Genomic DNA, 14,208 nt, shown 5'->3' with positions numbered 1-14,208 from the left:
CAGAGCAATGAGGTGTGGTTGATAAAGATGTATGAGAGAGGTGTTTCAAAAGCCCTAAACTCCAAGAAATAGCAGTATAGTGCATTTCTTTCCCTCAAGGTACAATCCACACTAATGTTTGGCCTATAGCTAAGTTTTGGACCTCAACGTAACTATGTGGCCCTTAAAAGGGCCAAAACATTTATGCAATTATCATTGACTAAGTCAAATGAAAAGCAAAGACATTGGCTGTATAAGTGACAATACAAGGGTAAGTACCCTATGAGAATGGTACAGATGTGGCCTTTTAGAGGGTACAGCCCCAGTGACAAGCCATTGTAACTCTAAAGGTACAATAATGTGACTTATCTTCTGAGATTGTGAGGAGAAAGAGGGAATTTCTTTTAAATATATATACTTTGCTGATACCCATATTTGTGGACAGCCTCTACATTCACTGCTACTCAGGTGTTCAATGTCTTGTCCAAGAAAACTTTGACATGTAGTAAGGATTCACCAACCCCCAGCCCTGTGATCTGTGGACAAGTCAACCTTTTAAAGCCACATGAAGTAGATGTTTCTGCTTAGTTTGAATGCAGTCCAATGTGATTTCCACATGACGCCAACTGCAGAAACCTATTCAAATGTGGATCTTTGCCAGATATCACTGGTTAGGTTCACTGATGTGAAGCGGTTGCAAACAACACCTAGCCAGAGTGGTTCTATGAGAAAATTGGGGCATGGAACTGCTGTAAGACCTAACATGTGTTTTAGTTAAAATATTGGTGCTGGTCTTTAAAACATATTCTGTTAAAAGTGTAAAATGGAAAGATGGAAAGAAACGGAATGAAAGCAGGTGCTGAATCTCTGTAGTGCAAATTTAAATGATTTCTCGTACCTGGTGGCGGCAGCTGACAAGACCAGTGAGTGACATATGATGTGTTCTGATCCGTTCTCTGACATTTAAATTAAAGTAAGCTGGTAAGTGTGTATTGAAAGAACGATTACAAGAGAAGAAAGAGGGAAAGATCAAGTAAAGGGCAAAATGAATGCATTCATTCATGCTCTACTTTTGCGCTGCAAAACATACTGCAGCCATGGATGGAAGCACTGGACTGGTTCTTGTCCAACACAAATACTGACCCTCATGCTCAAAGTGCTGATCCGTGACTTTTAACTCTCCCCAGTCTCCCCAGAAATATTGGTCCTCCTCACCCATAAACTATGTCTAGCATCATTTCTGGTGGTTCATTGGGAACCACTTAGAAAGACCTGTGTTTGTGTGTGTCTCAGTGCACAGCTCCCATCAGTAAACTAAAGCATTGAATGATGGGATATCTCTCATGCTGTGCTGACTATCAGGAACAGGATCCATGCCAATCATCTGGACTGTACACCCATCTGGAGACCGCCTGCAGATCTTCTTGGATTTCAACAAGACAAAAATTCAAGGTAAACTTAAACCGCATCTTTTTAAAGAGCTTTGGGTTTGAGCCACACTTCATGAGAGAGCATTCCTGATTGTGAGGAAGCAAATCTAATAGCATCACTACACTCATTGTTCCAGCAGCCATCTTTTACGAAAATATATTCTACATGCATCAGCAGTCAAGTGGAAACAGTTGGAACATAAGAATCCCTTCTATGCTGAAACAGAGTCATCTTGCTATGGCAGCCTGCCCATGGCCTCAGAGAAATGTGACCTACACTTTTCCCCAATAGTGTGTGTACATATATATATATATATATATATACACACATACACTATATATACACTTTTCCCCAATAGTGTGTGTGTGTGTGTGTGTGTGTGTGTGTGTGTGTGTGTGTATGTATGTATGTATGTATATATATAGATAGATAGATAGATAGAGAGGGAGAGAGAGTAGCATATATTTACACACTGTATATAATTCAGTCCAGAGTCACAGTAAACAGTTAATTCACAAAATAGTGATGATTTTCATTGTGGGTTAGCAGCTTCTGTGATTAATATATTATATTTGGGTCTTAGCTCTTCCAAAATGCAACTAACCTGCACTCTGTCCAGTCCCTGAACACCTCTTTGAAGAGTTGATGAATGAGGAAAATGAAAAGGAACGAAGGGGTGAAGAGGTGACTGGTGTGGAGCAGGAAGTAGCAAAGATTATACTGAAGTGAGGAGGGTGTTGAAGAGGATGAAGATTGGAAAGGCAGTTGGCCCTGATGATATACCTGTGGAGGTATGGAAGTGTCTAGAAGAGGTGGCAGTAGAGTTTCTGCCTAGTTTGTTTACCAAGATCTTGGAGAGTGAGAGGAGGAGAAGTGTACTGGTGCTGATTTATGTGCAGAGCTGTGGCAACTTCAGAGGAATAAAGCTGATGAGCCATGCAATGAAGTTGTGGGAAAGAGTAGTGGAAGTGAGGCTAAGGGCAGAGATGAGCATTTGTGAGCAGCAATATGGTTTCATGCCTAGAAAGACTCCAACAGATGCTGATGGAGAAGTACAGAGAAGGTCAGAGGGAGCTGCATTGTGTCTGTAGATTTAGATAAAGCTTATGACAGGGTGCAGAGAGAGGAGCTGTGGTTTTGTATGAGGAAGTCTGGAGTGTCTGAGAAGTATGTTAGAGTGGTGCAGGATTGAGGTGGTTTGAACATGTTCAGAGCAGAGACTGTGAATATATCAGTAGAAGGATGCTGAGGTTGGAGCTGCCAGGCAGGAGGTCTAGAGGAAGACCAAAGAGAAGATTTATGGATGTAGTGAGCTAGGACATGAAGTTAGTTGGTGAGAGAGAAGAGGATGCAGAGGACAGAGTTAGATGGAGGCACATGATTCGCTGTGGTGACCCCTGAAAGACAATGTCCAACTACAATGTCCTGTTCTTTGTGGTTACTGAATAAACCTACAGTATGAGTATTTTAAGAGTTCACAGGAATGGTCATTTCAAAGACCAAATGGTAAATTAGGAAATTATCATCGGTTTTCATTAACCATTCATTATTAGTTTGTGTCGTAAGTCGTAAAATTCGTAGGTGGAAATACACATCTCAACAAGTGGGACCCTGTTGCAGTCTAATAAATCTTCAGCCTTTTCGAGGTGACATTTATTTTGATATTTAATTTGTATTTGTACATTTGTGCAAAAATGTAAATTATCACACGTACCACTCCCCTGCAAATATTCTCTGCTAAACATTTACTGTATACCGCATAAGTGCTTATGTTAAACACAGGAGAAAAACTATTTTTAAGGAGCAGGCAAAAAAGCAGGCCTTCAAAATACTTCAAAACTGCATGTATGCAAGAGTATGATACTGTAAGATATCTGGCCACTGACAAATCTAAGTGGCTTTCAATCCAGTACACCAGGGGGAACGGGTTTGCTCTAAAAACAGTTCACTTCAGTTGATCATCATGGCAACAGGGCACCTGACCTACTAAAACTAACAAACTGCACAGTTGCAAGTTCAGTAAAAAGGTCCAGCTATTATGTAAAGGCAATCTTGAGGGACACTTAAGTGTTTCCTCTCACTGAAAAGCAAGAGAGTGAGCGTTTTCTTAGATGGCCCTGATTGTACCCAGGGAGTGAATGGGAGGTTTACTAAAGGGCTTTGCCTTCTGCCTGCAGGTGTAGCATTGAATAATGAAAAACTGTGCACAGCCTGGTGCAAATCACTTTGTGTGTGCGTGCCTGAATGGATGAATGAATGCAGGTGCATGTGTGTGTGTGTCCACGTGGTATTCTGAGGGGGGCCATAAAACATACTAAAGCCGCAGTGTGTTTAGCTGGTCTGCACTGATTTTTGCCTTAAAAATGACCACAAGGCATCTCTTTTTATTCAAGTGCCATAAAGAGCACACAAAAGAAAGGGAGATTACATTTTTGTTCCTGCTATTTAGTATCTTCAACCTGTGTTAGATTCTATGAACAGACACACAGGGATTTGGTAAAGTATCACTTTCCAACCACAGGCACTTAGGGACAGTTCATGAGAACATTCTGCAAATAGGTCAATGGAAATACTAGAATGTGCAAATGAGGGACACAGCGCTAAGTAAATAATGTAATAACGGTCTCCACAATAAGATGTGCAATCAGCATATCATGAAACACTATAGGAACAAGACTGTTAATCTTGTGATAGCTGTCCCTTTTCAGCAAAACCTCTTGTTCTATTTAAAAATCAAAAGAAGCAGGAAGAAACAATTAGATGAAATTAATCATTAAGAACAGCTTTATGTTGAATTTTAAGACTCTAAAGATAAAAATGCTAGCTTCTGTTCTACCACTTTGGACGAGACTGACATATCGCAACATCTCCCTTTAAACACAAGATCAATGTCCTTAACAAGAAAAAGTATTGTATCATTTGTCAGTGGAGGACATTTGCCTGCTGGAGCAGTATTTTCAGAAGGAGAAGTCACATAGCGGTTTCCTTTTGCAGCTAGTCCTGCTAGAAAAATGATTTGAGTGTAAAACATACACCCATATTCAAATACTGGATGAGCCGAAACTGAGGGACTTTCAATGTGTAATAGGATCCATTTGTTTTTTTGACATTTTGAGTCATACAAGAAAAGATAACATTAAATTGTAAAAGTGTGAGAAACAAATATTATGGCAAGGCCTCTACTTTCTTTTAGTGCTATTACTGGGTTCAAAAATAGTCCATACTTTTACAGGAAATCAGTTATTTAAATATTTTTAATAGTTTGTTAAGGTTAGGTTAGAGGGGCCTGGTGGGTAATCTTTGAAGCCGATGATCTTTAGTAAGGTTAGGTTAGAGTCCACGTCTAATCACTCTATGTACATACTGTACAAAGCCTCAGAAAATAGGCCAATAAGTTCAACAAACATATGTCTCCAGATTAATGTACAGTATGTTTCCTATTTTTTGAAGTTGCTGTACTCAAAGGGAAGGGTAGAGTGCAACAGAAACAAAATGAATCCTGCATGAATATCAGCTCAAATTCAGTTCCCTGTCATGTTTTGTACATGTAAAGTCTCACTTTGGGATATGTTTCTATATAATGAAGTCAGGTAACTCCAGAGTGTTCAAATCCTGTAGAATTCCTAGTGCCAAATGCCATCCATCTGTTTCCTGCTAAATTGGAAGCCAAGTTGCAGGGCTCAGGAGCATCGTCCCACGAACGAAGACCTTTAAATCCACCCCTTCCTCTCAGGAGGAAGCAAAGAGCACGCATCAGCTCCTGTCCTTCTCCCCTAAGGATCTTAAAGCCTAACTCATGTTTTCCCATTGAATGCCTCGCAGCAAATGTGCCATGGAAGGCCTGCATGTGCACTCTCATTCCGAAACAAATTTGGTCATTAGTGGGACATTCAAACTTTGTTCAAAGAACCTCTCTATCAACATTTCTGCACTGTGTTCATGAAGCTGTCAGATATGAGCAGTGGGAAAAACAGGCTTAAGAAAAAATGAGATGCAATCAGTAAGAATGGAGCCAGAATTTCATGTTTGGTTCAGGAAAAGTTTTACATTCTACCTCATTGCTTGGTGCTGAATCTAAACTACACATGTGATTCAAACATTCATTACACTTCGTTAACACGTTTCAGGGAAATGATTTGCCAAATGCCAGATAACAGCTGTTGCCACAACGAGCTTGGCTTTATGGTTAACATAGGACTTGGCACCAACCAGTGGTTACTTTCAAGGACTTACACTAGTGTAAAAAGGTGAAAAAAGACTTTTACAGCAGTTTTGCTGCGGATATCATGGATATTCCTTTGTTGAAATCTCGTGCAAAGGCAAAGGAAACTTATCCCAATTATGGATATTCAGCTTCTACAAATGTTCTTTTATTTTCAAAATCGTGAAGGAGTGTATAAAAAAAGTCAGTAGTAAAAGAATGGAAATTATATCAGTGCAAAGGTTTGCATCCCCCCTGATAAATTAATTGATGATTAATTTATTTATGGCTAAGGAATATTTGTGATAGTTGAATATTATGTCCATATTACAAAAAACTATTTTTGCCATTTATAAATAAGGGGATGTAAATTGTGCACCCATCCGAGGGAGCAGGGATGTTTTAATCTTTAATACAGCTCAGTCGGTGAATGAGTTCTCCCTCTTGCCTCTGTGGCTTCTGTTAGGAAGTCAATGTGCCAACTTAGTGGAAAGGCCTCAGTGAAAGGTGCTGTCACTGCTACTTTCACCTATGTTGTGAAATCTGTGTTTTACTATTTTGTCCTTTTGAAAATAAGGGGATGCAAACTTCTGCACCCATTTTAGTCTTCTGTTTTAGTAGCATACAATTTGTTTATTTTTGACATAGTTCAGATTTTGTTAAACCTTATTTTTATTGTAATTATATCTTACACTTAATTTACCTTATTACTGTCATGACAAGAAATAAAGACCCCGCATAGTTTTCTGTGTGTCAGTTGCCGGCTGCACTATGAAGCTTTCAACATGGGCTACAACATTACCTTATGTCAAAATCTGCCACTATTGAGCAGAGAGCCACTCAACCAATAATTTACTTCTCAGTTTAACAAGTCATGATCCCCACCTAGCAACACTGAGCTCCACGACCAACCAAAAATAAATAAATAAATAAATATAAATTCCTCTTAAATTCCTCACCAAGACCAAATATGCAAGCACAGGGCTCCTTAAACCAAAAGGTGTGCACTTGTGAAAGTAGAGACACGCTTGTTGGTCAAACAGCCTTGAAAACTGAGCTACTGTTGACTTAGGGTGGGCAGCCTTGGGTGGGTGGAGGTAGCGGACATGTAAGGCCTCTTCAAACACACCCAATACCCTTGAGTTAGTCTTTTCATGCTCTGTAATTCAAGTTCCTGAGGAGTCTGAGTGTCGCTGGGAAAAGCTTCTAGTGAATCTGGTAAGTTTGTGAAGCCTTGGGTCCAAATATTCACTTTTGGCTCATGGTGCAGCAAGTGACATTACTGGACTCGCGAGCTCTGTCTGACTGAACCTACCTCCCGATCTGTCGTACTGGAGCAACAGCCAAAGCATGCTGAGAGAGTCCATTAGTCAAGACATAAAGTAAAATGTAAAGATAATTGTCATTTGAATATATACACAGGATTACTTGCAGAGTGATATGTTCAGTGGTACAACTGACATAATAGGACCTGAACCTGAATCTCTGTCCAAGGAAGGACAATCAATTTCAGGGGATGTCTCTGTAATAAATACTGTAATTCTAGTTTATACAGATACAGGTGCAAAAGTTTGCCTCCACCTTGATAATTTAATTAAAAATGTGCTTTATTATTTCTGATAAAAGAACATTTGCAGTAGCTCAATGTGTATTAAGTATTATGTTGATGAAAGACAATTCTTTGTTCTACTCTTTTTGCCATTTCAAAATAAGAGGTCGAAATTTTGCACCCAACTGAATGAGCAAGGATACTTTAGCGTTGCCAATACAGCTGTGCTGGTGAATGCGTTCTCCCACTCACTTCTGTTGCTTTCGTTTAGCATCAATACTGAGAGGTATATGTGTCAAGCTAATGGAAGGGCCAGAGTGAAATGTGTTTTTCTCTTGTCACTGCTAGTTTCACCAATGTGGTAGCTGGTTCTCTAAATGTACCCAGACGGTGAGAAAGTGAGACTGCAGAAGTCTCGTGCAGACTGCATCAGGTTTTCCTGCTAGCTTCACCTTATGTGCAGCAGGACATCAAGGGCGTCTTCCAGTTCGTCCGTCCACATGCCTTCAGGGAAACCCTAGCTGAGATTTGTGACTTTCTCATAAAGCGTCAACTGATGAAGAGCCAAGGCAAGAGCTGTATGCACAATCTGTCCTCAGCATCTGAAGTCCTAAGTGTCTTAGTGGCCTTCTTCACTAGCCTCCATCTTGTATAATTCTGCAGGTTTTGAAGAAAACCTGCTCTTGAAAGATTTCTGCATGTGTCTCAATAATCTTTTTAAGATGCTTTAAGTGTAGCTCAAGAAATATTCAGTTTCCTGTGTTCATCCTTCATCCAAGACAGCTACTGGCCAACAACACACATGAGCATGTCAAAGCTGACAAAAGTTCATCTTGACACAAAAGAATTAAGCGGATTTACTCAGCACCGTTAGCAAATCAAGTATTGGTAGCATTGTTTTTTTATTAATTGATTTCAGATGTTGTGTGTGGGTCCATTAAACTGCTCATTGTTTGTATGAGGTTGCAACTACACAGAAACCTGTCGAATAACACAGAATTAGTCATAACTGCTATTTCTCTCAACTTGGTAAATAAACATCTGTACGTAATGGTCATACATCCACTATGTTGTAGAATAACGAAAGAAGACACTACTTTTAAATTCTTTCTGCATATCTTTCTTGAAATAGACAGAGACCCCCACCACTCTAAAACAACAGACAAAAGCAGCATTGAGGAGGAGAGGACTGAAAAGGACAAGAGGGCCTGAAAGAGGTGGAATGCTTGAGATGAGCTTCATAGGAAGGTGATGAGGCTTGGACTGTCTCCCTCTCGCTGTCTGGAACAAGCTAATAGCTCCTCCGTTGTCCCCACATGAATGAAGGCTGCCTTGCACAAACAGAAAAGTGAGCTGAGGAGGTAGAAGTATTTAGATGGGCCTACGGGTGAATAAACACAGCATCACAAGTGTGTGTATGTGCCGCAACAGTCCAGTTGACGATCATATTACATTTAGTTTATTTGAGCCAGCCGTGCAGAAAACATGTGAGGGTTTATGCTTGTGTGAGTGCGTGTAAATCAGGGTAGCAGGCTGGTTACTGGAGGGGAACGAGGGTGCACTTTCTTTCTGTCTGGCCGAGCCAATCCAGCCCATCAGAGGAATGTCTGGTCACCCGCAATGCGTACGGTCAGCCTGAAACACCTGGCCACACCTGGCACAACCAGCACACACACATACTCCTACACACACACACACACACACACATACATACATAGCCATCATGGTCTGCAATCCATCTAATGAGAGGGATTGACAAGTGCAGCTGCTTCGTATGAGGCCTGAACAGAGGACGGTTTGTCTCATTTTCACTGCTCAGTTAAACAAAGGCTTGTAATCTGACTGCCAACATCATTGACTTCGACCGCACGTAATCACTGTCATCCACCTCTAAAAAGATGGTAAAATGTGGCCTTCCCACATGATTTTTACCTCACCCAGAGACAGTGAAGGCCGATACCAGGAATCTCATGTGCAATCATTTCAGAAAAAGTGATTTATGAATACGTCTATATGATAAAATTAAAAAAGGTAAGTTTGGACACAAAATTTAAGTTAATTCTTTTACAGCTTTTATTTTGCCACTACCTATAGCTGTCTGGCTTTACTAATGATGACAATTTGCTTTTCAACCATTGCTGTAATATCACAGAAATCCATCAAAGGATTTTCCCCTTGTATGTAAAATGTTGATTGTGCCATGGATCAGGGCCAGAAAGCTGAGACATTGATAAATGTAGAAAACTACCAAGGTCCATGGGAACACAACAAACACAGCATTGCTGTAATGCTTTACCAACACTTTTTTGGCACAACGCCTGGAACAAAAAAAAAAAAAAAAAAGAAAAACTTATCCCTCATGTTCCAGACTTCACCAGATCCTCAAGAAGTTTTCTCAATGGCACAGTTTACCAGTTTATCACTTATCACATGGAAAATATTTCCACTTTTGAAAGCACGGCATATAACACTAATGACTTCCAGCTGCTATCAGTACAGATGTCATTCAGTATACCAGCACATCCTCAATGCCCAATCAGATACACTGTGGCACAGCACTCTCCAAGAACAGATAGTTCCAACTTTAGTTTTTCATCTGACAGACCAATTTGCAATGCCACATGTGGAGCCTGTGGCATTGCAAATAAGGCAACTAGTTGCAGCACTGTCTAGGCAGGATCTCTGTGTTTTCTTCAGCACTTGTAGGCTTAAATTATGCACAAGGTTTTGTGATTTTAAGATTCTTGATAAACAAAATGTTTAACCAAGAGAATTATTGTGGGGTTTCATAAGATTTGGCGTTGAAGTCTATTATTCAAGTTTAAGGTGTCAGATTTATTGTTTTTGTGGAAAGAAGTAAAACGTGCTTGGCAGCTGCTGTGAAATTATAAAAAAAAGGTCAACAAATAGACAAGAACTGCAGGTATTATCTTCATTCAACTTTATGATTGACAGCAGTTGTTCCGATCACCCTGAAATGCTGTAAAGAGTGTGTGAATAGCCATCTATTGGTCATTGAACACACCGGCAGCTCAGCTCAGTGTTTAAGGTGAAACAGCATCCCTGATTTGGTCTTAAGAGTGTTTAAGAAGGATGTTGTTGTTGTTGTTTTTCGAGGCTGCAGCAAGGCAAAACCAGCGTCAGAGAGACGCACTGAGATTCACACAGATGCCTCATTAATGTGTGATCAAGCAGCAAGACAGAGGAGGTCTGTGAAGCACAGCCAGCGCTCTCGTCCTCACCACAGAGAAGCCTTTCTACACCTTGCACCCCACTTCATCTCTTTATTGCATGGTGAGCACACACAAAACACACCTATAATATCCGGTTCCACCTCTACAGGGTGAGGAGGAACTGTTAACCAAAGTCTGTGTGTGCGTGTGTCAGTGTGTGTTTGTGTGTGCCTATACATCTGCTTACCATGAGTGTGTGTACATGTGGAGAGATTAAAAGAAATTGAAGCCTGTCGATTTGAGGACAGGCTGCTTTCAGCGCCTCATCCTTCAGCATCAATTAGCAGGTTGTGCTGTGACTGCCTCCTGTTTCAAGGTAAAGTGGGCCAGCTGAGGGAGGTAAACACACTTCATCCCCTGGGCTTGCTGAAATCAGGAGCGCAATGTGCAATGTACCACTGCCTGAGCCACAGAAGCCTGCCTGTGCCAGGCCGCTAACACGCTTTAGCAGTCATTTCCGACCTTCTCCTCCAATTTCCTGGTCCCAGTTCATGTAGGGGGGCTGACAGTGGATGGTTCACCTGGCTTAATAAGAACCCTTTTTTCCCCTGAAAATCATAACCTGTTTGTGCTTGTGGAAGCTCATTTTATAATAATGTACAATGGTGGTATATGCAAACATGGCTCACAGTGGCCTGATTGAATAAACCACTTCGCTGAGTAAAATAAACACCTCAAGTTTCAAGTCTAGTTCTTGTGCAATTAATCTTAATAAACCCCAGTATTACTTTCCAAAGCAAGGTAACAAAAGAAATAGGATGGTCAAATTGTAACATGAAAAGTCTTATAAAAAGGACAAAGAATTGCAGCTCTCATAACTTCTTCCCCTAATAACTGCTCAGGGGAAAAGTTGAGGACAGGGACAAAAAAAATAAAAAAAAAGTAAGAAAAATAATTAGTAAACCATACAGCATACGAGTGTTACGATAGCTTTAAAATTTGGAATAAATTCATGAATTTAATAATTTATGTGTCTCTGTGACACAAGCCCCAACAAAACGCAAAACGCATGTTTAAGCAGTGCAAGATCACACACACATGCTAATGTAATGTGGCAAATTTCAAACATTCATCACTAGTTGTGGGCTTGTTGCTCAAAATAAAATGTATTATATTACTCATTTCTTGCAAAGGGCTCATCTTTGTTAGGGTTTATCTCCACAAGCTTTAAGTGGTTTAAGGCCATGTTGTTCACAGAGGAAAGACTAACTTTTATGCTAACCACTAATTTATGTTATAATAATGTTTTTAGTATCTTTAGTTTCAACATAATCAAAAGAATGTAAAATTCACCATCATCATGAACATCATCATCAACAAAAGTAACGTTGTAAAGATGATGTTTTTGGAGGGAGTAACTGTAATATTATTACTGTAATTTTATTTGTACTTTTTTAAACTACTTATACTAAACAGTCTAACACTGTTCATCACAGACTTGTGATTGTCTGGACGACTGTAACAAGTACAATCCAAAGAACTTCCTGTTGAACATGACACAGCACAAACAGTTGTATGATTGTTAGCTCAGTGACTATTTGGCTTATCTCACTGTAATACAGTTACAGTTGATGTTATACATATGAAAAGACAAAACTAACAAGTGTTTCCCATCACTGCACAACAAAACATGACATTTATGTCTGAACACACCTACACTACAAAGGCTGCCCTGCTTTGTTGCTATAAGTCTTCTGTCTACACATGTCACCCCGTCATATGACACCACACTCAGACAAAAAGAAAAACACACAAAGCTTATGTGCACTATGCAGAGGTCTCAGGAACAAAGCCAGTAAACTGCGTAACAAACAGGTCTCTGTGCAGCCGTTGCCTCACTGGCCCTCACCCCACATACACAAGCCTGGTTGAACTTCACTATCTCACTTATCAGCTCAGTGTGTTGACATCATCCAGGCGGGCAGATCCTTCACCTGTACCACACTGGAGCAGCTTTCACGTGACAACGTACAAAGATCACTTTTGGATATTTTATCTGAGATGTCATAGTGAAATAAACCAGAATAGCTTTGAGATTAGATAGATAGGTCATTGGGGAAACATATTTGTTCAGTGAGTAAACAGTAAGTACCTCCCACGTAAAAATAGACTGAGCACATGTTCTAAAATTAGTCTTTCAAAAAGAGGGATCAGGCATACGCTCAGTGTGACTGAACTCAGACATTTGTTTTGATGGCCAGTCAGCACCATGGACAGAGACCTGGTCACCGCAGCCTGACCTTTCAGGGCCCCGTCCCACCACACAAAACCACGAGAAAAGTCTAGAAAAGCTCAAAAGGCTCTTTTGTTAGAAATGGGGAAAACGCATAAGCATAATTTAAAGGCAAAGGCCAGTCATAAGAATCATAATGGACAGATTTTTAACCCAGAAGCAGAACATGCAAAGTCAGCCACTTATACAGCCTCGTGATCTGTAAAGAACCCGCTCAGCATTATTTGTTGCTTTATCAGGCCCATTGTTCCTCATTTAGGAGTTATGTGTTAAATATTTATATATATTTATAGGTGCTATGTCTATAAGAGTATGTCTTTTGTTTTCTTATTTAACACCAGCTTTTACAGTGTCACAATATGCTAATTCGCACTGTGGAAAGGAGGTTTGAGTTGTCATTATTAATGAACAACTAAGTCTTTGTAAAGCAATGGGTGACAAAGCAAAATCAACAAAAGCCCCTCTCTGTAGGAGAGCAGCGCGTGGCCTCTTTAAATCTAAATATAACTGCGTGTAAAGCTGATACCTAAACCTGCAAGCTAATGCTGCGTTCACTTGTTCCGGCCGGACGCAGAAAAACTGTACGAATGTACTAATATCTAAAACATTTGTGCGGTTTCTGTTTTTATATTAGGCAAAAGAAGAATATGCTACTGAATTTGTTCATTAATAGATGTTTAAGTTTCTAAGCTGGGTGTTTATTACTATTGCATGTATCAGTAAAACAATTTGTGGGGATGTAACCTGTCAGTGGCTCAGCATTCCCAGCCCCCAAACAAAGTTACATTTAGTAATATTATTATTACTGTTATTTTGCACAGATTTCACATCTGCAGTCATCCCCTTTACTTGAGATCGTCTGTCCTTTTAAACACAATTGTAATATTTCCTACAGCGCTTGAAGTCAGCAGCGAGCTTGTCAACCCCGCTCGTAGAAACAAACAAACTCTCTGGGAATGTTTCGCACCACACTTACCTTGTTCAAGTGGGGGTTTCGGGTTACATCGTAGCCCCTCTTCTTTGTATAAGCGAAGGTTTTTCCTGTTCCTTCGACCCTGTGCATCTCTGTTTCCACCGACTCCCGCCTGACCAGACTGTGTGCCATGTTGTCGCTGCTTCTTTAAATAGAGCGACGCCGGTGAACTGTTGTGAAAGCAACAAGTGGATGCGCAGGTCGGAGCCACAGCAGCTCTGCTCGCACTGCTGCCTCTGTGCTCACACAGTGTCCTTTCTCAGTGACACGCTTTTACTGTTTCTAATAAATAAGTCAAGGTGTTGATAATGAGCAAAGTCCCACTGGGCAGTGTCACCTGGCACCAGGTGTTAGTTATCACAAGACGTTAACTTCACCTAAGCCACATTATTTGATTTTATTTTTCCCGTGCTTTATGCATCAAGTCAACCTATTTTACATGATTTCTGGGAGTTATTTTACAGCTATGTTGTTGTTGTTGTTGTTGTAAGTCTAACTCTACAAGCCACACATTTGTAACTTTAGATCATTTTATATTGATAAATTGTTTACATACAAAAACACAATATGAAAACAGCATACAGTAGTGTTATTAGAAAAAATCCATCA

The 14,208-nt window shown here is 40.2% G+C and overlaps 1 protein-coding gene across 2 annotated transcripts in view; it reads right to left on the bottom strand.

Annotated features, from left to right (window-relative positions):
* me1 (malic enzyme 1, NADP(+)-dependent, cytosolic) overlaps window positions 1–13,883 on the bottom strand; it is a 65,760-nt gene extending 51,877 nt beyond the window's left edge. The window contains exon 1 of one of the 2 annotated variants that reach the window (XM_067511090.1): window positions 13,603–13,883. In XM_067511090.1, coding sequence (XP_067367191.1) covers window positions 13,603–13,731 — 129 coding nt within the window. In that variant the 5' untranslated portion in view covers window positions 13,732–13,883. The remainder of the gene's footprint in view (window positions 1–13,602) is intronic. The other variant, XM_067511089.1, reaches the window with a different exon arrangement.
* Window positions 13,884–14,208: the final 325 nt, after the last annotated feature.

Source organism: Channa argus, chromosome 7, assembly GCF_033026475.1.
Source record: "Channa argus isolate prfri chromosome 7, Channa argus male v1.0, whole genome shotgun sequence".
NCBI lineage: Eukaryota > Metazoa > Chordata > Actinopteri > Anabantiformes > Channidae > Channa > Channa argus.
The sequence above is the reverse complement of the archived record's forward strand: the minus strand, read 5'-3'. Positions and strand labels throughout refer to the sequence as shown.